At 37.1% G+C, this 25,012-nt stretch overlaps 1 protein-coding gene across 1 annotated transcript in view; it reads left to right on the forward strand.

Moving 5' to 3' along the window:
- LOC102962699 (muscular LMNA interacting protein) overlaps window positions 1-25,012 on the forward strand; it is a 213,548-nt gene that overhangs the window by 161,356 nt on the left and 27,180 nt on the right. The window contains exons 8-10 of the mRNA XM_042987606.1: window positions 81-140; window positions 14,610-14,654; window positions 24,642-24,686. Coding sequence (XP_042843540.1) covers window positions 81-140; window positions 14,610-14,654; window positions 24,642-24,686 — 150 coding nt within the window. The remainder of the gene's footprint in view (window positions 1-80; window positions 141-14,609; window positions 14,655-24,641; window positions 24,687-25,012) is intronic.

Below are 25,012 nucleotides of genomic sequence, written 5' to 3' on the forward strand. Positions count from 1 at the left end.
ACATTTGCTTTGCTTCTCTTCATTTTCCTCTTTTTGAGTAAGATGTATCATAGGCTTGTCCTTTTTTTTTTTTTTTCCAGAATTCTTCTGATTCTCCTTCAAGTTCCTCACAGACATTGTTGGTTTCTGACACAATGAAAGTATGTATATATTTAATATAATTTACTGAAAATTAAGAGTTAGCAGATCAGTAGTTTTCAACTGCAGGTTGAGGCTCCATAGTGAATTGGGAAGTTAATTTAGTTGAATATCAACCAGCATTTTAAAAAAAGAACAGTAAGAATGTAAAATACCAGACTCTGTTCCAAGTAGTGATTGGTATTATTTACATATGTTTCAATTTGTTTACGTGTACGTATAGAAGTATGTGTGTACAGGGTTGCAAAGTAAATTTATTTCTAACTATGGCTTAAGTTCAAGACAGTTTGAAAGTCAAAGTATTAGACTATGTCCTTTTTGCTGGCATTTTAGAAAGCATCTTAAGAACAGCATATAGAATTTGTGGCTTATTCTTATCTCATACCATATTTTCAGTAGTTAGTAATTGATTATCACTTAGAATTACAGAAGTGGAAAAGGAAGTAGACTGAAGTTACATCAGGCTAAGAACTTTTGACACAGTTGTTATTCCTGGAATTTTTTTTTCTTTTCGTTGACTAAGTTTATTCATTGTTCTTTGACTCAGAGGGACAGAAACCTGGATGCTTTAGATGGTTAGGATACTACTAAGTCATTAATTGTTGTAATTGAGTATTTAATTATTTCCTTCTTGTAATGTAGCCATTTTCAATTGTTGGAATAAAAGACTACATTTCCCTAAATTACTATTTTCCGAATGCTTAATACAGATCTACTCATCACATTTTCAAAATGGCTGTGTGTTTTTTTTTTTTTTTTCCTTATAATTGTCAGGATTTTTTTCTTTTTTGTCAGTCTTATTTTAACTCTTGGAATTAGTATTAATGCTTTTTTCACGTTCCTCTTAAAACTTGTACATTGTGTATACAAAGCAGATTTTATTTATTAAAAAAAATTAATGAAGGAGGGGCAGAGAGAGAGGGAGACACAGAATATGAAGCAGGCTCTAGGCGCTAAGCTGTCAGCACAGAGCCTGACACAGGGCTTGAACCCATGGACTACGAGATCATGACCTGAGCCAAAGTTGGACACTCAACCGACTGAGCCACCCAGGCACCCCCAAAACAGGTTTTAAATGTACAGAATTGCTGGGGTGCCTGGGTGGCTCAGTCAGTTAAGCATCTGACTTGGTTTTGGCTCAGGTCATGATCTCACAGTTCATGAGTTCAAGCCCCGTGTCTGGCTCTGTGCTGACAGCATGAAGCCTGTTGGGGTTCTCCCTCTCCCTCTCTCTCTCTGCCCCTTCCCTGCTTGTGCTCTCTCTCTCTCAAAATAAATAAATAAACTTAAAAAAATAAATATACAGAATTGCTTATAACTAAAAGAGTAATTTTTAATTAGAGTATCATAGACAATTATCCATTAATAATGACTTAGAAACTCAGTAACCAATAATCATCAATATTAAGAAATTATATTTTAGTGGGGACTACCTACAAATGGAGAATTGTGATTTTGTATTTATCTATTTCATTGTGTATTCTTTAATCTAAAAATATGAAAAATATGAATTAAAAATATGAAAAATTTTAATCTAAAAATCATTTAATCTAAAAACATGAAACATTGATTTGCCAGAGACTATATAAATTTTAAAATATATTTTTGATTCCATTTGTTAGACATATAAAAAGTACTTTAGGGGCACCTGGGTGGCTCAGTTGGTTAAGCATCTGACTCTGGATTTCAACTCAGGTGATGATCTCATGGTTCATGAGTTTGAGCCCTGCATCAGGCTCTGCACTGACAGCACTGAATGTGCACTGATTCTCTGCCTCCCTTTGTCTCTGCCCCTCCCCTGCATGTCCTCCCTCTCTCTCTCTCCAAAATAAACATTTTTTTAAAAAAAGGAAAAAAGTATTTTATATTATATTTTATAATAAAAATAAGACTTAAGTGGTAATATGTGAATAATAATATATATTGTTGATTTATTTAACAAATACTTAATGCTCATGGCATTAAAAATAATTATTCTAGGTAACTAAATTTAAGATAACTATTTCATTCTAACAAGTATTTATTAAGTGCCTTCTGTGGGCCTGGTGCTGTGAGGCATTGGGGAGATAATGGTGAGCAAGACAAAGTAACCTAAGGGGAACCTGAGGGGGATACTTTGGCTATAGTGATCAGAAAGTAGACTTCAAGCTGACAGCAAAAATGAAAGCGTCCTCCATAGAAAGATCAGGGAGATTAGCCCTCAAGCAGAGGTGTAAAGCATGTGCACATTTCCTGAGACAGGAAGGAACTTCGAGTGCATGAAGGGGAAGGCCAGCATGGCTTCAGTATAGTGAGCCAGGGATGAAGTGTGTCAGATGAGAAGGGTGGGCAAGGGATAGTGATAGTTAACGCACACCTTGGAGATATTGCTGGTTCAACTCTGGACCACTGCGATAAGGGGAATAGTACAGTAAAGTGAATCAAATCAATTTTTTAGTTCCCCAATGTATACAAAATTTATGTTCATACTATACCATAGTCTACTAAGCGTGCAAGAACATTATGTCTAAAAAACAATGTACCTATCTTAATTAAGAATACTTTATTGCTAAAAATGCTAACCATCCTTAGAACTTTCAGTGTGTCATAATCTTTTTGTGGGTAAAGGGTCTCGCCTTGATGTTCATGGTGGCTGACTGATCAAGGTGGTGGTTGCTGAAGGCTGGGGCGGTTGTGGCAACTTCTCAAAATAGGACAACAATGAAGTTTGCTGCATCAACAGACTCTTGCTTTCACGAATGATTTCTCTGTAGCATGTGATGCCGTTTGATAGCATTTTACCCATGGTAGAATTTTTTTCAAAATGAGAGTCAGTCCTCTCAAATCCTGCCACAGCTTTATCAACTAAGTTTAGGTCACACTCTAAATCCTTTGTTGTCATTTCAACAGTCTTCCTGGCATCTTCACCAGGAGTAGATTCCATCTCAAGAAACCACTTTCTGTGCTCATCCATAAGAAGCAGCTCTTCATCTGTTCAAGTTTGATCATAAGATTGCAGCAATTCAGGCACATCTTCAGGCTCCACTTTTTTTTTTTTTTAATTTTTAACATTTATTTATTTTTGAGACAGAGAGTGACAGAGCGTGAATGGGGGAGGGGCAGAGAGGGAGACACAGAACCGGAAGCAGGCTCCAGGCTCCGAGCCATCAGCCCAGAGCCTGATGCGGGGCTTGAACCCACGGACCGCGAGATCGTGACCTGAGCTGAAGTCGGACGCTTAACCGACTGAGCCACCCAGGCGCCCCCAGGCTCCACTTTTAATGCTCATTCTCTTGCTATTTGTACCACGTCTGCAGTCACTTCTTTTTGCTGGTGGAGGATCTTGCTTTGATGTTGATGGCTACTGACTGATCAGGTTGGTGGTTGCTGAAGGCTTTGGTGGCTGTGGCAATTTATTAATGTAAAATGATAGTGAGTTGGGGTGTCTGGGTGGCTCAGTCAGTTAAGCATCTGACTTCTGATATCGGCTCAGGTCATGATCTCATGGTTCATGAGATTGAGCCCCGTGTCAGGCTCTGGGCTGAGCATAGAGCCTGCTTGGGATTCTCTCTGTCCTCTCTCTCTGCTCCTCCCCACCAGCACTCTTCCTCTCTTTCTCAAAATAAATTTAAAAAATAAACATTTAAAGTAAAATTAAATAAAATAAATTAATAGTGAAGTGTGGCACATCCATTAAGTCTACATTTCAGGAATGATTTCTCTGTGGCATGTGATGTTGTTTGACAGCATTGTCCCCATAATGGAAATTATTTTAACATTGGAGTCAATCCTGTCAAGCCCTGCTACTGCTTTATCAACTAAGTTTAGGTCCTATTCTAATTCCTTAATTCTCGTTTCAACAATGTTCCTGGCATCTTCACCAGTAGTAGATTCCATTTCAAGAAACTGCTTTCTTTGCTCATCCATAGGAAGTAACTCCTTATCCACTCAGGTTTCATCATGAGCTGGCAGCATTTCAGTCACATCTTCAGGCTCAACTTCTAATTCTAGTTCTCTTGCTGTTTCTACCACATCTGCACTTACGTCCTCCACGGAAGTCTTGAACCCCTCAAAGTCATCTATGAGGGTTGGAATCCACTTCTTCCAAACTCTTGTGAATGTTGATAGTCTCGTCTCTTCCCATGAGTCACGGATATTCTTAAAGATACCAAGAATGGTGAATCCTTTCTGGAAAATTTTCTTTTCCCCCCCGCTTAAAAAAAAATTGCAACAGAGGTGATACATAGTATTACATTAATCTTGGGTTACAACATCATGATTTGACAATTCTATATATTATGCTCTGTGACCACAAGAGTAGCTACCATCTGTCATCATACAATGCTGTTATGGTACCACTGACTGTATTTCCTGTGCTGTATCTTTTCTTCCGGTGATTTATTCATTCTATAACTGGAAGCCTGTATCTCCCACGCCCCTTAACCCATTCTGCCCTTCCCTCTTCCCCCTCCCCTCTGGCAACCATCAGTTTGTTCTCTGTATTTAAAAGTCTTTTGCTGCTTTTGTTTGTTTGTTCATTTGTTTTTTAAATTCCACATATGAATGAAATCATACGGTCTTTGTCTTTGTCTCATTTATTTCACTTAGCATAATACCCTCTAGGTCCATCCATATTGTTACAAATGACATAAGACTTCGAAGTCAACATTACTCCTTGATCCATGACCTAAAGAATGGATGTTATATTAGCAGTCATGACAACAGCATTCATCTTGTTGAACATCTTCATCAAAGCTCTTGGGTGACCAAGTACTTTGTCAATGAGTAGTGATATTTTGAAAGGAATCTTTCTTCCCGAGCAGTGGGTCTCAATAGTGGGCTAAAAATGTGCAGTAAGTCGTGTTATAAACAGATGTGCTATCATCCAGGCCTTGTTGTTCTGTTTATAGAGCACAGCCAAAGTAAATTGAGCCTAATTTACTTCTCAAGAATTATTCCTAGAATTTTCAGAATCATCCATGAGCATAGTCTTCAGTTTAAAATCACCAGCTGCATTGGCCCCTAACAGAAGAGTCGGACTGTCCTTGGAAGCTTTGAAGCCAGACACTGACTTCTCCTCTCCAACTATGAAAGTCCTAGCTGGCACCTTCTTCCAATAGAAGCTGTTTTATCTACACTGAAAATCTGTGATTTGGTATGGCCACCATCATTAATTACCTCGGCTGGAGCCTCTGCATGACCCACAGCTTCTATATCAGCACCTGCTGCTTCACCTGGCACTTTAGTGTTATGGAGATGGCTTCTTTCCTTATATGTCATGAACCACTGGCTTCCAACTTTTCTGCTGCAGCTTCCTCACCTCTGCTGGCTTCCAACTTTTCTTCTGCAGCTTCCTCACCTCTCTCAGCCTTCACAGAATCGAAGAGAGTTAGGGCCTTGCTCTGGATTGGGCTATGATTTAAGGGAATGTGAATGGCTGGTTTGATCTTTTATCCAGATCACAGACTCTTTCTCCACATCAGCAATAAGACTGTTTCTCTTTCTTATCCCTCATGTGTTCACTGGAGCAGCACTTTTAACTTCCTTCAAGAACTTTTCCTTTGCAGTCACACCTTGGCTGTTTGGCACAAGGGGTCTAGCTTTTGTCCTATCCTGGCTTTTGACATGCCTTCCTCACTAAACTTAATCATTTCTAGCTTTGATTCAAAGTGAGAGATGTGCAACTCTCCCTTTCACCTGAACACATAGAAGTCATTGTAGGGTTTTCGGTTGGCCTAATTTCAGTAACGTTCGTCTTGGGCAAGAGGGAGGCCCAAGAAGAGGGAGAGGTATTGGGGAATGGGTGTTGGTGGAGCAGTCAGAACACACTCAACATTTATAGATTAAGTTTGCCATCTTAAATGGGCATTGTTCGTGGCACCCCAAAACAAATATAATAGTGATACCAAAGATTACCGATCACAGATTGCCATAGAAAATATAACCATAATGAAAAAGTCTGAAGTATTGCAAGAGTTACCAATATGTGGCACAGAGACGCAAAGTAGCAAATGTTGGAAAATGGTGCTGATAGACTTGGGGTTCACAGAGCTGCCACAGACCTTCAATTTGTGAAGCACACAATATCTACAGAGAACAATGAAGTAAGGCACAATAAAACAAGGTATGCCTGTTTTTGTCATGGCGTGAAGTTTGGATTTCCAGGAAAATGGGAAGATATAAAAACATGGGGGAATAATATGAGGCCATATGGAAATGATCATGATGGCTACTGTGAGTAGGCCACTGAGGTTCGAGGGCTGTCAGTGAGGACGGCCTGGATGGGGTGGGCCCAGGAGAGCTAGAGAGAAGCATGTGGGTTTGTGAGAGACATTTTAGACTTGCTGTGGGTTTGGATGTGAGTGGTCAATGAGACAAGAATCGTGGATGGGCTCCAGGTCTCTGCCTTGAGCATAGACGACTATGTGGAAGGCATGGTGAGATGGAGGGAAGAGGGTTATGTTCATTTTGGACACGCTGAGTTTGAAATGCGTATCGGAGAGACTTAAACTTTGTGTCTGGAGCTAGGAGGGAGCCGAGGATGACGTGCACATCAATGTTGCAAGAGCCCTACGCAGAGCTCCAAGGAACAAAACATGGCACGTCCAATGAAGGAGGTGGCGGGGAGCCAATAGGGGACAATGAAAAGAAATGTCCATTGTTGTAAGAGGAAAATCAGAACAGTGTGGTAACATGGAAGCTACAAGAGGACAGTACTGAAGAGAATGTAATCGTGGTAACTTCTGCCAAGAGGAAGACAAAGAGAAAGCTGGAGTAGTGTTTATTAGGTTTGACTTGTATATTCTGAAGCTACATCGCTGTTGCTTATGTGTTGGTGTTCATTCTCGTCCTTTTGATTTTATTACCTTTGCCAGCATACATAATCCTTTTGAATCTGAGGTTGTTCTTCTTAATCCAGTAAGAAAATGGTGGCCCCTGGTAGGTTTTATATATATATATACATGAATTTATATATGTATATATATATTATATATTTATATATATGTTATATAAATTCATGTTTTCCTAGATATAGCTTTTGTCACCATTTTCTATTACTTTTTTCCTTATTTTTTACTATTTTCTACTAGTTAAAAATCTTCTTGTCCCCTTTCATCTTGTTATTTTCAGAACGACTTATTTCTGGATTTCACGTTTGTTCAATCCAAAAGTCTATTTACCTGGGAGCTTAATTTTTTTTTTTTTTTACTTTCCTGCTTTCCTTCTGATATTTGACATTTACTAATTTGAATTTTTTTAAATTTTTGACTATTTTCCTTACATTTTTGTTACTTTTCTTAGTTACACATAAATTTTCAAAGGTAATAATTATGTTTATTTTCCTATTAATTTTAAAGCTTATAATATCTTTGTTTAAAGTTAGGAAAATACTACAGCACTTTTACCTTCCATCCATTTTTAATTAAGATACACACAGACATCATTTGTTAGTATTGTTTTGACTTTTTTAACTGAATTTTTATGGTTATGTTTCTTGATCTCGTCTTTATTTAGATCCTGATTTCTCACACATGCATAGCTTTCTCCCAGATTTATTTTTTTTTCTTTGGTAGAATCTTGCTGAAAATTATATACAACAAGGTATTTTTGTGTTGATTCTATGGCCTATGTTTTTGAGAATATCTTTATTTTGCCCTTTCATTTAAATTATAGTTCTGTTGAACAGAAAAGTATAGGTCCCATCTCTTCAGCACTTTTTTTCCCTTGGTTCTTTTTCTTCAACAACATATTTGTAAAGTATTTTGCCAGGATGATATTTACTTCTCTGTTACAGAGTGGTGGCTTACAGAGGGGCTCTGTAATCTTTTAGATTTTTTTTTTTTTTGGCTATCCAGTTCTTACCTCTTATTAAGTTTTTTATTTTAATTCCATTATAGTTAACATATAGTGTTATACTAGTTTTAGGTAAACATTGTAGGGTTTTGGTTTTTTTTAAATTTTTGTTACCTTTATTTATTTTTGACAGAGAAAGAGAGAGACAGAGTGCAAGCTGGGGAGGAACAGAGAGAGAGGGAGACACAGAATCCAAAGCAGGCTCCAGGCTCAGAGCTGTCAGCACAGATCCCAAAGCAGGGCTCAAACTCGGCAACAGTGAGTTCATGACCTGAGCTGAAGTTGGACACCCAACCGACTGAGCCACTCATGTGCTCCATTTTTAATTTTTTTAATCCTTATTTTTGACAGAGAGAAAGAGACAGAGTGCAAGCAGGAGAGGAACAGAGAGAGAGGGAGATACAGAATCCGAATATGTATACAATGTAGTTCTATACATTACTCAGTGGTCATCATGACAGGTGCCCTCCTTAATCCCCATCACCTATTTAACCCATTCCCCCACTCCCTTCCCCTCTGGTAACCATCAGTGTGTTCTCTGGAATTAAGAGTCTGTTTCTTGGTTTATAGAATTTTATCTATAATGTTACTGATTTTTTCTATAATGCAAGTATGCATTTTTTCTCTCGTTTATCTGGATTGGTACTCTCTGTGACTTCTCCTATGAAGTCTTCAATCTTTTCTGCTCCTCAGAATTAGGATAAATTTTAGTCACTAATTTTTCAAATGTTTCTTCCTCCTGGGACTCATAAAGTGATTTTGTCACTTTTGCTTCTGTATTCTTTAAGTCTGAATCTTTATATATATTTTTTCTATTTATTGTTTCCTAATTCCTTCAAGGGGATTCCTTGATGTGATATTTCAGTTCTAGAATTTGTTCAGTGTCTCTTCTGTCCTTTAATCCCTGTGTTATTATGTTGGATATAGTTCTCCTTTTTTTTTTTTAAGTTTATTTATTTATTTTGAGAGAGAGGCAGAGCACACAAGTCAGGGAGGGGCAGAGAGAGAGGGAGAGAGAGAATCCCAAGCAGGCTTCACACTGTCAGCATGGAGCCCAATGTAGGGCTCGAACTCATAAACCCTGAGATCATGACCTGAGTCAAAACCAAGAGTCAGACTAACCAACTGAGCCACCCAGGTGCCCCTATAGTTTTCCTTTTTAAAGCCATGTTTAGGGGCACCTGGGTGGCTCAGTCAGTTAAGCATCTGACTTTGGCCTAGGTCATGATCTCGACGTTCCAGAGTTAAGCCCTATGTTTGGCTCTGTGCTGACAGCTCAGAGCCTGGGGCCTGTTTCAGATTCTGTGTCTCCCTCTTTCTCTACCCCTCCCCTGCTCATGCTCTGTCTCTCTCAAAAATAAATAAACATTATTTTTTTTTTAAAAAGTAGTGTTTATTGAGGTATAGTTTACCCACTGTTAAATTTACCCTTTCAGTGTATAGTTCTATGCATTTTTACAAAGCATAATACAGTTGTGCAACCACTATCATGTCTGAGGTACAAAACACTTCCATCAAATGTAAAAGTTCTCTTGTGCTCCTTTATAGTACATCCCTCCCTGTAACCCGAGTTCTGTACAACTACTGATTTTTTCTCTGTTTCTATAATTTTGCCTTTGCAAGAATGTCATATAAATAGAATCATACAGCATGTAGTCTTTTGACAAGGCAGTTGAGATTCATCCATGTTTTTGCATGTATCAATAGTTCATTTGTATTCCCTGCTGAGTGGTATTCCATTGTATGGTTGTACCATATGTTAACTATTCACCAGTGATGGACAACTGGGATATTTCTACTTAGGTTCTATTATGAATAGAGCTGCTAAGAACACTTATCAACAAGGTTTTGTACGCACCTGTGCTTTCATTTCTCTTGGGTAAAAACCTGGGAGAGGAATGACTGAACCATTGTTTTTTCCTGCAGTATTTCCATTTTTCAGATGTCTTACTGTTTTTCCTTGGGGACTCAAAGTTCTCTGAGCATATAAGCTACCTTGGCTGCAAATATGCCTGATGCCTGAGATGACAGATACTAAAGCTTGGTGCCTAGGATTTACCAGTCCTGCTGAGTTTTGTCGTTTGTTTATGTTTTATGAAGAACAGAAGGAACATGAGTCTCAGGCTGTAAAAAATATCTGATGTCAACCATTTCTCCCACACCGCGCTCCCACCACCCTGGTCACAGTATCCCTCATCTTTGCCCCCCCACCCCGGTACCTTCCAGACTCTCCTTCAAATAACTGTTCCCATTGTCTTCCCTGAGAAAAGCATCAGGAGTTGACCAAACCTATGCTTAACTGTCCCCTTCTCCCCAGCCAAGCTGAAGGACCACCTTGATATTGTCCTCACAGATACTTCTTTTCACCACCCTCACATTTTGATCCCTCACATTACCCCTCTGCTCTCCTCACCTCTGATGTTGGAAAGTGTTGTGAGGTGAGAAGGCAGAGACACAGTATGTAAAACAAACACACAGACAAAAACAACCAGTTTTGAAAGGTTGGGCTGTGAAAGGGGGAAGGAGATTGGGTCTGGGAGGGTGGGGAACGGGTCAAAGAAGAACTTTTGGTTTGCTTTTTAAAGCTGAAAATGGCAAGAGCAAGTTGGCATGCTAGTGGGGTAGATGCACTAGAGGGAGGTGCTGATTATGCAAAAGAAAGGGAGACCCTGAAGGATGAAAAGTCCTCAGAAGGACATGGAACTTACAGCCTGATTAAAATAAATGTCCTTTGATAAAAAGCTGGAGGGGCACCTGGGTGGCCCAGTAGGTTAAGCATCCCATTCTTGATTTCACCTCAGGTCATTATCTCATGGTTCGTGAGTGAGTTAGGCGCCACATCGGACTCTGGGCTGACAGTGCTGAGCCTGCTTGGGATTCTATCTCCCTCTCTCTCTGCCCCTCCCCCGCTTGCTTGCTTTCTCTCTCTCTCTCTGAATAAAAATAAATAAATAAATAAACTTCAAATAAAAAAAGCTGGGAATGTCCACTATGGTAATAGGACAGAAAACAGAGGACATGTCAGATACAGGTGCAAAGCATGTTTGTAGGTGGCTGATGGCAAAATGAAGAATTTTGTAACTCATATTTTTAGTTACTCAATAACTAATACTTTTCAGTGAAGAAAGGTTTAAGATTATTAACTGAGATTAAAAAGCAACCATATGATGGGGAAGAGCTTGAAAAAGGAAAAGTTGAAAACCATTATGTGTTCTGCTTTCGATTCTTCTCTCATTCCCTCATAAACCCCTTCCATTCAGGCTTTGCCCCCACTGCGCTACCCAAACTACTTTCCCCAGGTTCCCATTACTATAAACTCAGCCCTGGTCGGGCTGTCATACCCACAGAAAATGAGACAGGTGATACTCCCTCCTCTTTGTCACACATTCCTCTAGTGCCTTCTAGGACACCCTGCTCTCTCAGCTTTTGTCCTACCTCACTCATCAGTATTATTTCTTAGGCTCCTTTGAAGATTCTTCCTCTTCTTCCCCAAACTATTAATGCTGGAGTGCTCCAGGACTCTATCTTTGGGCTTCTCCTTCCTCTCTACATTTACTCCTTTGGTGTTCTGAAGATCAACTGTATGCTGAGAACTCTCAACTTTACATCTCAAGTCCAGGATTATCTCCCAAACTCCAGCTCCCAAATACCCACTCTCCATTTTCATTTAGATTTCCAATCAATATCTGAAAAATTTAGTCTAGATTTCTTCCCACAGAAACTATTCCAGGGGCGCCTGGTTGGCTCCATCAGTAAAGCATCTGACTTCGGCTCAGGTCATGATGTCACAGTTCGTAGGTTTAAGCCCATGTCAGGCTCTGTGCTGACAGCTCAGAGCCTGGAGCCTGTTTTGGATTCTGTGTCTCCCTCTCTCTCTCTCTCTCTCCTCTGCTTGTGTTCTCTCTCTCTCTCAATAAACAAACAAACAAACATAAAAAAAAACCCAACTATTCCACATCCTGCCTACCCATGTCTATCTATAGACTTCTCATCTTCCATTTGCTCAAGGCCAGAAACTTTGGTGTCAAGTTCTAATTTTCTCTTTCTCTCATATTCCACATCTCTATTACAAACCCTGTTGCCATCGATTAAAAATACATGTAGAATATGATTATTTCATAACTTCTGTACTGCTGAGCCATCGTCATGTTTTGCTGGATAGTGCAATAGTTTTTCCCCTTCAACCTTTGCCTCACTATAATTCATTTTGAACACATCAAAGAGTGAGATCCTTTTAAAGCATAAATCAGATTATGGCTCCCCTCGGCTTAAAACCAGCAGTACCTACACATTTCCTGTAGCTATAAACCAGAGTCCTTACAAGTTCTTGGAAGGGCCTCTATGCTCTAGTCTCTGGAACCTTCCATCAGCCCCTCCCCTGCTCTCCTGCTTTCCTCACAACATCCCAGCCCTGCCTGATTCCTTGCCGTGGCCTCGAATGTGCCAGGCATGCTCCTGCCTTGGCACATTTTGTTCTTTCTTCAAATCAGTTGTGTCACTTTTTATAGTTTTTAGTTCTTTGTAAACATTCGCAAGCTTAACTTTTATCTCAAAGGAAGCATGATTAAGTATGGTTGTTTTTGGTCTGGCTCAAAGAAAACAAATTTCTGGATTCTCTGTGGGTGTTTTTTGGTTGTTCTTTACTTCTGCCCATTTTCACATTGTCTTACCTGTTTGTGTATCTGAATCCGATTGTGTGTTGGATATGCTACTTGGAAGTTTATTTAAATAAATTATTTGAGGGCTAATATGATATCATACTATGGATAGTCTTTTCTTTGCTTCTGTTAGACACCAGGAGCATTAGCAAAGAAGGATAACTTAATTTAATTTAAAGTTTTGGGTTAATTTTTTATAAACAGTTGTCAATGGTTTGAGGCCAAGCTGAAGACTATATGAGGTCTTCTAGATCAGTCTTACTCCTGGGGCTCAATCTAATTTTGGTGGGTCATGGATTCTGACTTTTATCTCCCTACATCTCTGAAATTGTCAAAAGTTTGGATCAGCTTCTCGAGCAACTCATCGTTATTGTCAAACATCTCTAGGTCAAAAGCTGGTCTCAAATACTTGAGTCCTCTCTTTGGATTTCCATCTTCTCCTTATCTTGCCCCCACATTCTTTATTCTCTTGTTAGCTCATTGACATTTTTAATAAATAATATGTCAATATTGTTTTGAATATTTTACCCATCTTTTGTCTGTTTTGGAAGGATTGCTTTGAGTTCTTGAGCCACCATTCTCAGATGTGGAAATTATCTTTGAGCACTTTTAATTTGCTCCATCTAGTTGAAATGCTCTTTGTTTAGATGTTCACATCTCCAGCTCCCTCAGTTCCTTCAAATCTTAGCCCAAATGTCACCTTCTCTAGACTGATCCTTCTATTTGAAATTGTAAACCCTCAGCACTCTTGACCTTCTTAGTATCTGGGTTGTCTAAAAGAAGTAAGCTATTTGGCAGAAACAAAGAAGATTTTCTCTGGAAGAATATATTACCTGAGGCTTCAAATTATTTCTATTCTTTTGTTGTTGTTGTTGTATAACATACGATGTAATATGCGGTATGATTTTTTTCTAACATATGGTACAATTTACTTATTTATTATTATATTGTTTGTCTTCTCTCCTGCTAGAATGTAAGCTTACCAAGCATAGGGCATCTTTGTCTATTTTGTTTACTGATAAGATACAGGGTGTAGAATAGTTCCTGGCACACAGTAGATATACAGTAAGTATTTACTAAGGAGATGAATGAATCAAATAGGCCATCTCATGTCAAAAAGTGGGAAAGTGGGCCTACAAGAGAAAAATTATGGGCTCACTAGGCAGAATTAAATGCTCACTTAAGGCTAATGACCATTAATTTATAATGAAATCAATTAGCTTGGTTGAGAGAGTTTCCTCAGGAATGTTTTGCTTCTCAAGTTTAGAGAAAATGGATGATAAAGTCTATCCAGGGTTGTTGTTTTCTTTTCTTTTGCTTTCTTTTAAAGGTGAGTTTGTCACAAGGGGAGAGAGAGGCAAGAAAAATTAAGGTGTTAAAACAACTGAGAATATGAAATATATGTAAACTAAGAGGTAATAACACCACAATGGAACTGGTAAAGCTCATTAATTTCGAAGTCTCAATGAGGGACATTGCACTGGGGACATTTGAGAAGTGAAGATGGTGAATAGGAGCTAGAGTTCTCAGGGTAGGATGCTAAAAATTGAAATTTCACAGATTTCCCATTTTATTTGTGAAGGCAAAGTCTAGGAATGGCTTTGAGAGTGAAATGGAATGGATGAGAATACATTTGGAGTTGGGAAGCTCAAAATAAGTGAGAGGGGTAGAGACTTCCGTGTACATTTTGAAAATGGCAAAAATCACACGAGGGTCCATTATGATCCATGAATGGATGTAATCAATAAATAAGGCAAAATTTACCAGGAAGCTGGTAGATAATGGCACTAAAAAGAATAATGAAGTGACATAGTTTAATAAAATAATTTTCAAAGGGACAAGGCTTTTGTGTAGAAAAGAGACAAGAATGTTTAGAAAGTCTTAATAGCAGCAAAAGGTGAACGCTTATCCCAGAAGTTGAATTACTTTTAGTATTTTTGTGGTTACTTCAGTAGTATACTTATTTTTATTTTTTTACAGATGCCTACAACTCTTCCGAGAGCAGCTGGTCGAGAAACCAAATATGTAAGTCCCTTCATAATGATACATCCTGTTTTTTTAATGGGTACATGTGTATGCTTTGAAGGGAACTCAATTATACGGTCATTAAAATTGAATTAGTTGATTTTTTCTTAAGTGGAAAGGGATAGGATGGTGTGATCGGTCCAGATGTGGAAAATCAGGTTATGTCAGGTAAATTTATTGAATAAATTCCATCTTAAGTGAGGTCTAGTTTGATTAGCTTGGCTAAATAAAGCAGAACTCCAACACCTGCTTGCTGTCTTTCTAATTATCGAAGCTTAGACGACATTTTCATTTTTGTAATGGTTTATTGTGCTTATTATAAACGAGCCAGCACATATACTCGAAACATTAAGATTTGTCTATTTCCAATGGGATTGCCAGTTTTGTTGGTTTTGACTCATTTGTTGCTTTCTTGCATTTAAATTATTGTCAAATAAACTAATTTCTACTTATGAGCAAAAATTAACTAATAGATGGGTAGATACAGCCTCACATACTTGATCAATTATATGGAGCTGTCCCTGAATGCCTTAGGAATACAGATGTAGCCTCACCTCATTCCTACTCTTTATTCACCTCATGCTCCATCATGTGGCCCACTTCTGTTTCTGATCAACTATATTCAACAGAAACAAGATTGTCTCCTAAGCAAGTGTTTAGTTTTTAGTTAAAAAAAAAAACCAGTAAATGTTTTCTTTTAGGTTATGCCTTATATTTTCTACTATGCTTTTTTCATCATCATCATCATCATCAAAGAATGAATATTTATTATATATTTTGTGATATATCTTCTTTCCAATTTATGTATTTCTGTCTTTATTTGGGTCTCCCTAAGGAAAATAATAAGTTGGATGAAATCACTGAATTTTATCCTACTCAGGAAATGACATATAGAAGGTATGGATAAGAACACTGCTTAGAGTATTTTCATTCTTATGTTTTGTTTTTATTGGAAGCCATTTGGAGTAACATAAGAGTAGAGACATTTGGTAGGCTGTAACCAAGTTTAAATCACAGCATGGCTGTTTGCTAACTGTCTGATCCTAGAAAGTCACTTAACTTCTATGCCTTAGTTTTTTCATCTATAAAATTGGGAAACTAATAATTGCCTGATGTACAATTTATATTGGTTAGTATATGAAAAGCCCTTAATGTGGTTCTGACATACAGGAATAAATAATAGTTCTTTCCTTTTTTCCTCTTATCTTCCTTTGATTTCCTCTGCATCTATGCCTCCCCCTTTCTCTTCTTCCTCCCTATCTTGGGAAGAGTAGAAGCACCATGATTTAGCAGACTTCCTTGATTCTAAAGTTGGGTGCAAGAAAAGAAAGTTCTCTAAAGATGTTTCAATACTTTTTGTGACTCACGCATGCTACAAGAGCCAGACCTAAGAAAAAATAGCTGAAATGTTTTACTCTCTCATCTTCCTTTCTCACCTATTCCTATCTGTCACCAAAGTGCCTCTGATTGAGACTCATTTACAGTAAGGTGGTAAGGGGCTGATACTTCCTCTCACCCCTCCCCAGGGGAGGTTAATTTGATAGCAGTTGGAATCAAAGTTGGAGGGGCTGCTTCAGTCTCCATAATTAGAGTTTATTTCAAATTATTCTTCAATCAGTTATCAAACTTAATTAAAATAGGTTAACATTTGCCCCAAACTTTGTGAGAGCATCTGAGTCACTGAAAGTTAACATTGAGTCATCAAATAGATTGAGTGTAGACTAGAGCAAATATGAACTCTGATTCAGATAAGATTTTTGGCTTTGATTAAATTTGGTTTCTTGAGTGATAAGCTTTGTTTTTTGCTTTCTCTTACAATGTGACATTTGAATTGTTCTTTGTGACACCTCAAATGTGTCTGTCTCTTTTGGAAGATGATAAAGGATAATTTTACAATGGAATGTAAAACCCAGTTTTTTGGTGCCAAGGCATAAGGAAGTCACACTTGTAAATATTTGGCTGCAGTTATTACATTTACTAAGTGATGTCTGATACATTTATTTTGAGGAGAAAAAAATGCAATTTCATCTATAAGTGTTGTTGGTCTTAGGTGAACAATCAATTTTAAATACAGTATGTTCTGATTTTATATGTTCTTTCTTCTAGAAATTCTAATATTCGTATTTGCTGAGCTACAAGATGCCTCACCTTAAGTGTGGCTTGAATAGATTTGACTCAATTAATTAATTAATTAATTAATCTTTTACTATATATTTCTCTTTCTCTCCCGTGGAAGCTCAAAAGCAAATCTGAGAGGTCTTTTCACAGTATCTCATGGTCTCTCTTTACACTTTGAAGAAACTAGACATCTTCACAGTATGTAGCTGCTGGGACTTGGTGTGTCATCGACTTCATAGAAATTCTTAGATTAGATTCAAAAACAGAGATCACATAGTTTACCAACTCCTGCACCACAGAGGAAAAAAAGAGAAGACTTAAATTCAAGCCAAGAAACAAAGTTTTGTGACATTTCAGGGTATTCTCAAGTAGATTAGCACAGACTGCTCAAAATTCTGACCTCTGGGGGCTCTCTAAAAGTATAGTATACAATCTATGATTCATAACTAGTAGAAAATATAGCCAGAATTGTTCAGCTCTATTATTCAATGAGCTTTTGCTCATTGACTCAACAAATAGTTACTGAGTGTCTACTATGTCCTAGTACTCACTGAGAAGTTACTGGGGTGAGGGAGCAACCCAATAATAAGATCCCCATTTCTGCAACGTATAATGGGGGAGATAGTAAACACTTACAGTAGTAAGTGAGCAAGATACTTTCTTGTAGAAATTAGAGAAGAGCTGGCCATAGAACTGACTGATGTGAAAGCAGACTTACAAAGTTACTAGTTTTCAATGTATTCATATATCTATTGGATTTCCAGTTTTCCTGGGAAGATTATAATGGCTTTATTCAATAACGAGAATTTGTATGACTAATTCCTCTTTCTGGGGCTTTTGGTGAAAGGGTGCCTTTTCTCCATGGGGAAAAAAAAAGAAGAAGAAGGAGAAACCAAAATGCAAATCAGTTAGTTTCCTCTTCTTATTCTTTATTGTACATATTGTTACATTTCACATAGTCTGTTTTCTAGGATGAGACAGATGCAGGAAAAGCACCATCAATTCAGTCTAATTAGTCAAAGCTTTCTTCAATTCATGGTGTACTTGAATTGCAAGTTATTTTAAAGTAATTTAATTGAACTTTTCTTAAGTGTAATAGAATTTAAACTAGGTTAACAACATGTCGAGTCACAGTGATCTCCACAGGTCAATTGCAAGATTGATTATCTTAATTTGTTATTAATATTACTTTCAATTGGTTTGAGTTCTTATCTTTCAAGTGAAGTTTAAGTATTTCATTTAACCTTATACCAGTCTTATGAAGTGGGTATTATTATTTCAAGATCTTCATATTATAAAGAAGGAAACCAAGTCTTAGAAGTCAGAGTAGGCAAAATCCTACCCAGGTCTCCCTCATGTCAAAGCCCTTACCATTAATACTTGTGTGAGAATTGGGGTCCCTGGATGGCTCAGTCAGTTGAGCATCCAACTTTGCTTCAGGTCATGATCTCATGGTTCATGACTTTGAGCCCCGCGTCAGGCTCTGTGCTGACAGCTCAGAGCCTGGACCCTGCTTCAGAGTCTGTGTCTCACACTCTCTCTGTTCTTCCCCTGCTCATGCCTTGTCAATAATAAATAAAGATTGAAAACATTAAAAAAATACTTGCGTGAGAAGTACAGAGAATATGGGAATAGTTTGTTTTCCTTAAATATTTTATCCATTAGTATTTATATTCTGGGTCGAAATTATTTCTTCATGTTCAGTAATCTTCAGTGTAAACTTTGAATGTTTTCAAATTTAGTGACAATATCTAAAATGATGTTTACTATATTTCTAACGTTTTAAATCACTCTCATATAAATTAATTCATAGTTTATCAGATGTTTAAGAGGTACTGTTTTTTATGACACTTTAAAAAAATTTCTTTCCCTTTATGTAACAGAATGAATTTTCTATTTGAATTTCTATTTGATTCTGTTTTCACTTTACCACCTTTGAAGAGGAATGTCCTTTTTGCTTTTGCATTACATTTGTCTTAGTAAATATTTATTTTTCATTAACTACTACTGGTATAAATTATTTCATTCAAGTAATTCAAAGTCACAGTATGCTTTCCTAATAAACAGCAAACTCAGAAAATAAGGCAAGTATTAGTCCTATTACTAGTTTATCAAAAAACCCTTAGTTGGAATCAAAATCTATAGATAAAAACGTATTTTATCAACTCTTTACATTTCATGAGTTACTTTTAAGAGCCAGAGAAATAACAGATATAGGTCTATTGAATATTATATGGTAAACAGGTAAGATCCCATTTTAATGAGCCTGAGGGACAGAAAAAATTCATAACAATGGAAGCATATTGCTTTCAAAATATCACAATATATTAAAAAATGTGTCAAACTTTATTAAGAATATTCCCCACTATATATACAGGTATTCAAATAAAGGTCACAGTCTCCAATTTAGTCAGCTCACATACTCCCTTTGTTGCTATACTTGGAAATGTCGCTATGCTGGAGTGTTCCAGAGGCGCTGTATGCTTAATGTAGTCACAGATCTTAAGGTAAGATCTTAAGATCTTAAGGTAGACTTCAATCTAGTCCATTTCAATCCAGACCTCAGTCCAGATCTGCTTCCGTAGGATGTGACCAAAGATTTGATGAGTTACAGGAAGAATTGTGAACACTTCAAGCAAGAAATTCCACTCTTCTGATTATTCTCATTTACTTCTTTTTTTTGTTCAGAAATATTTCTAACGTATGCTTATGTGAAAAGGGATGAAGAAAGAATTAAAGATAATTATCTGGGTTCTAGTAAGTGAGGAGGAAGAGAGAAGATTTAACGAGACACTCTTTATGTCTTGCATCCTTCTCATCATCATTTTAGACTTTACCAAACACAAAGGTGCCATATTTCAGCCAAACTTCCCCTTGATGTGACCTTTTATCTCCTCATTTGCACATATAAACAGTATCTGTCACTGGTCACTATGCCCACTTATCCTGCCTACTGATTATGTTCACGATAAGCTGGAATCATCATTTCTTAGCATAAAGACTCAAACTTTTTAAACACTTTCAAATCTACTTTTTGTATGTAGGTCTTTTAGGAATGTATTACTAACTTATAAAATGGTTTCTAATGAGATAGTCATACAGGGTAATGTCTATAGATAGTTAGAATAAATAATGTGAAGCAAGAAAGATATGATGCCTCATAATGTATGTCTAGGGGCTTGGTGCCTAACATGCATACCACTGGATTCATTCTTTTGTGTCCATCGCAACTTATGTACAAATAATAGGAACACTCGCTAGGTGAAGGGAAAGACAGTATTTTATTATTTTATCATTTTATATTTCCTCAATACCAATCTCAGTATTCAGTGATTATTAAGTGCTCCGTTAATATTTTAAAATTTGTCTTACTGCCCATGTGTAGAGTAGTCTTGCCTGGGAGAAGTATTTAGTTAACACATTATCACTAATTACAGTTCTTTGAGCCATGAGAAAAGGAAATACAAGTTAATTAGTCAACAGAGAAAAGGTAGAAGAAAGACATTTTAGTGAAATTGAACTGGTTGTTATATCAGGTGAGAGGGATGTGGCTGCTGAAAGGGGGGAAAAAGAAACAAACTAACAAAAAAAACCCCAACAAGCCAAAAGTGGAAGTGTAGAGTGTAGAAGGCAAAGGCAACTGGAACCACTTGATCTTGTTCCAGACCCTGGGGAGGGAGCTGGTGTGATACCAGCCAAAAGGACATGTGTCATGAATGGGGAAAAGCTGCACATTGCAAGCAAAAGCAATCTAGACACTGACAAAGGAGTTTCATTGTACTTCCTGGGTCTCGATATCAAGTCTTTGGAAAAGCAAAATGGTTTCTCCAAAGTTGGCTTGGCACAGTGGTGGCCTTCTGTAGGAATTTATTTTTCAGTGGACTTCAAATTCTCCTTTCTTTTCTTTGTCTAACTCTTTTGCTTTCCATATAATCTAACTCTTTAATACATTTTCTTTGAGGTAAGAAATTTTGACTTTCACATTTTTTTGACTATTGGTTTCTCAGTTTTTAAGATGATGATATATTGGTTAACACGGATCCTCCTTTCTTACACTTTCCTTTCCTTTTATGGTTAAAATGATGTTAGAGGCCATAGAATAGATTATAGGATTTTGTTTCGCACAACAGCCATTCTTACATTCCACAGTATCATAGTTCCTCACAGTTAGTATTAATGTGGATAGACATGAATAACTAAAGTCTTTAGTGTTGTTCTAATACGATTTCCAGTTTAGTTTTAGGTACATCAAGTTGCTTCTCTACCTTCATTTAGCTAACCTGTGAACAGTGGTTCAGATAGAGCTGCCTTCTCCCACCTTTCACTGCTCTAATCTCAGCTCACCAGACAATCTTTCCTCACTTTTCAGAAAATATTTGCTACAGTATTAATAACATAGTTATAGATGCAGCATTGAATAAACGCTGCTAACCTGTATTCGGAAAGCAAAGCAAGGCTTCTCAAAGGGCTTGACATGGTTAGGTTGGTTGAAAGAATCTGGTTATACTCATTAAACACATAAGCCAATATTCTTTTTCTTGGATAAAGGATCCCTAGTGGCTTTATAAGTATTTACTCCACCCTGAGGTTCACATTTAATTCTATCCTTTCTCTAGGAATAGTTTCTGATAAAAGTGATGTGAAACCCATTATATTAGATAAAATAAAAATGGAATGGGGATGCCTAAAGCATCTTATTATAACATTGTAATTCCTAATGATGGAATTTGAGGGACTTATGGAGACTGAATACAAAGATATTTGGGTTTTCCCCTTATTTAATTAATGTTTTTCTTGAGCATTTTATTTTTTCCCTATGATCACTTGGTATTATTTAGCACCACATACTACTAAATGTTAGTAATGTAGTTAAATTGTACAAATATTTTGTTTTTAACATGTAACCTCTTCTTTCCTATATTTATCGAGATGAAAATTTAGCTGTGTTGTGCTTTAGTCAAGATACCCACATTCAATTTAGCATATTTCACAGGAGCTATTAATTTAACTTAGGGGATCCATAGATTATTCTCTCATTATTGCAATAATGAAAAATTAGCTATAGGGAAACAGTAAGACTTTAGAGGAAATAATTATTACTTATATTGCATCGTGAGGTTAAAAGCAAATCCCCAGGTGAACTGAATGTGATGGGCATTCTAAAAGGCAGTTTTCTGCAGCACAGAATAGCCATAAACCTCAGCGTACACTTGCCTGGTCACCAGCAATTAGAGATGGGAAACATTTAGCCAAGATACCCTGCTGCCATAGACCAACCATGTATGACAGCAAACAATGATAGTCCTTGTGAAGAAAGGCATGAGTGAAAAAGCAGAAAAAAAACAATGCTGGGCACAGTGTGAGAAGGGCTGCAGGTGCCTTGTGAGTATGTTTGGTGATTCATACTTCTATATACTTGGCAATACCATAAGAACCACTAAGCTCTCAGTTTGCTGTTATCATTCATATCTCAGAGAGTAAAAACAATATTGACACACCTCTAACAAACCTTGAAAACATTTGCAATTTCAACAAGAATGTAAATATCTTAGGAACACAACTTTATCATATTTCAGCCAAGTATACTTGTAATTAAGCATTTGTATGTTGACTATTTCCTGTCAAAGTTGAAGGCTGTTGATGTGGAAGCTCAGCCTCCCATTTAAATGCTGAAATGCTTGATAAAATGTAATTATGAAAAATGTTTATGTGGAGTGCCTGGGTGGCTCAGTCTGTTGAACATCTAACTCTTGATTTTGGCTCAAGTCATGATCCCAGGGTCATGGGATTGAGCCCCACAGTGGGGTCTGTGCTGAGTGTGGAAACTGCTTAAGATTCTCTCTCTCCCTCCCTCTTCCCCTCTCCCCAAATCATACTCTCTCTCTCTCTCAAATTAAAAAAAAAACAACAAGTTTATGTAACCCAATCTAAAGTAAAGAAAGAGAAATGTTTGAATGCCAGAAATGGAATGGTAACTCCAAGTGGGGGTGTTAAGAAGAAGCTAAAGCTCTACAGAATGTAGGCGCATCAGAACCTATGTGCTAGGAGCCAGGAGCTCAGATTTTAACTTTCAGTATTTAGTAAGTCTAAAACTTGTAAATGAATCCTTTGTGTACATTCAGGAGCCCAGAAGTCCACTTTGGCCATGAAGCATGGAATAAAAAAAAAGTATAAATGCTTCCACCATCTCATCCAACACTCTTAGTTGGTAAAAGAGCCATCAATGAGAAAATGGTTCTAAACTTCTGGAACATGAAGATGTCAGGTTCTACCACTCTTTAAGTTTAGGAATATTAAGATGATGAAATAAAATGGAAAGCAGTGAAAGTCCTAGAGTTGCCACAAGACAAACATAAAATGTACTGTAGGCACGGTTTCCCCGTCCAGGACTTCTCAGGTACATATAGGAATCATCACAAACATTATCTTGACTGAAAATGAGTTCAAAATCAAAAATAAATAGCCATAAAATGGCTAAAGAACACCACGGAGGAGAGGCATGAGGGAGAGTCAGCTGATACAAGAAATGGGAGATTTAGCAATAAGGAATTATAGGTAAATCTGAAATGAATTAATTGCTATAGTAAAAACGCTAAAAGAGTTAAAAGGAGTTATTGATGCCATCAAAATTACTTGAAAAAGAACCAAGTAGAACTTCCAGAAGTTAAAATAAAGTCATCAAAACATAAAATTCAATTGTCATGTTGAATGTGTTAATATACAATGCAAGAGAAATTAGTTAACGGTTAAACTTGTATGTAGAAAGGATTCAGAATGCAGCATAAAGGGACAAAAAATATGAAAGGAAATTTTATAGAAATGGGGGATGGATTGAGCAGACTACATATATATTTATTAGAAACTTCATAAACAGAGATGAGCTATAATGTAAGCAAAGCAATATTTGAAGAGGTATTCATGGAAGATTTTCCAGAATTGAAGGATATGCATATTCTAAATGAAGGACTACACCAAATCCCAAAAAAGACACATAAAAAGAAATCCACCCTCAGATACATCATAGTGAAGTTGCGGAATGTCATGGAGGAACATCTTAAACACTAACCAAATGTGAAGACAGATGATCCACCAAAGTTATGACATTTAGAATGACAGCTGTGACAGACGCCAGAGCTAGTGGGGTAGTGTCTTCAAAATGCTGCGAGATAATAACTATTCACCGAAAATAATGTGTCCAGAACTCTTGTCGAAGAATGAGAACAAAATAGAAACATTTTCAGACAAAGTCAAGACAATAAGGTCTGAAAGAACGACCACAGCATTTACTTCCATAAGAAGGAAACCAAATCCAGACGGAGTGAAATTCAGGAACCAAGGCTGAAGAAACAATATTAGCCTCCTATTTACTGGAAAACAATTTTAAAAACTAAGTTGTTTTCTTTTCCAAAGCATGAAAACTTTCCTTTGTATATGAAGATACTTTAAGTGAACATCTGTTATTTGTGTCGATTTGCTGGAAACAAATATAAATATCCAACAATGCTAGTATGTTTAAGCAAATTTGGAGTATATGCAGAGACTGAAATATTATGTCATCTTGAAGAATTTTTAATGTCTCGTGATAGTGCTTATGTTAAGATGTTAAGGAGAAGTAACACATAAAACATCATGCTATTATATGAGCTGCATAAGAAAACATAGGAAAAATATTGTAAGGCAATGTATGAAAAATGTTCAAATCATTTTCTGGTGGCATAATGATACTTTTCCTTTTACCTTATTCTTTTCAAAATTCTACAATGGACATGTGTTCTTTAATAATAAAAGAACTTCAAAAAACTTAAAAATATGGATTTTTTGTGAAATTATGAAGTTCACTAAATAAACACCATGTTTCTAATTTTTCAGGCAAACCTGTCCTCCCCATCCTCTACAGTATCCGAGAGTCAGCTGGTATGTATCCTCTTATTAAGTCATGGACCTACTTTCGAAAATTCTGATTTCTCAAGACAGATTTTTCTGGGTGAAAGTGAACAGAATACATTTACTGCATATATTTGTTTGCCTGTCTAACAAAATTTTACTGATGCTTTACTGTAGTTGCATGGTGGTTGTTTTGTAGCTTACCAACATATATAAAAACCATACATAGACCTTATTTGCCAGGAACTTGCATCTTAGTAGTTTAGAGAGGGAGAGCGCTTACTTCCTGATAGGACAGAGGCAAAAAGCATTCAAGGACAGGTCATGTTTGATGATGTAGGGCAGGTTCTGGACTT

Source organism: Panthera tigris, chromosome B2 (assembly GCF_018350195.1).
Source record: "Panthera tigris isolate Pti1 chromosome B2, P.tigris_Pti1_mat1.1, whole genome shotgun sequence".
NCBI lineage: Eukaryota > Metazoa > Chordata > Mammalia > Carnivora > Felidae > Panthera > Panthera tigris.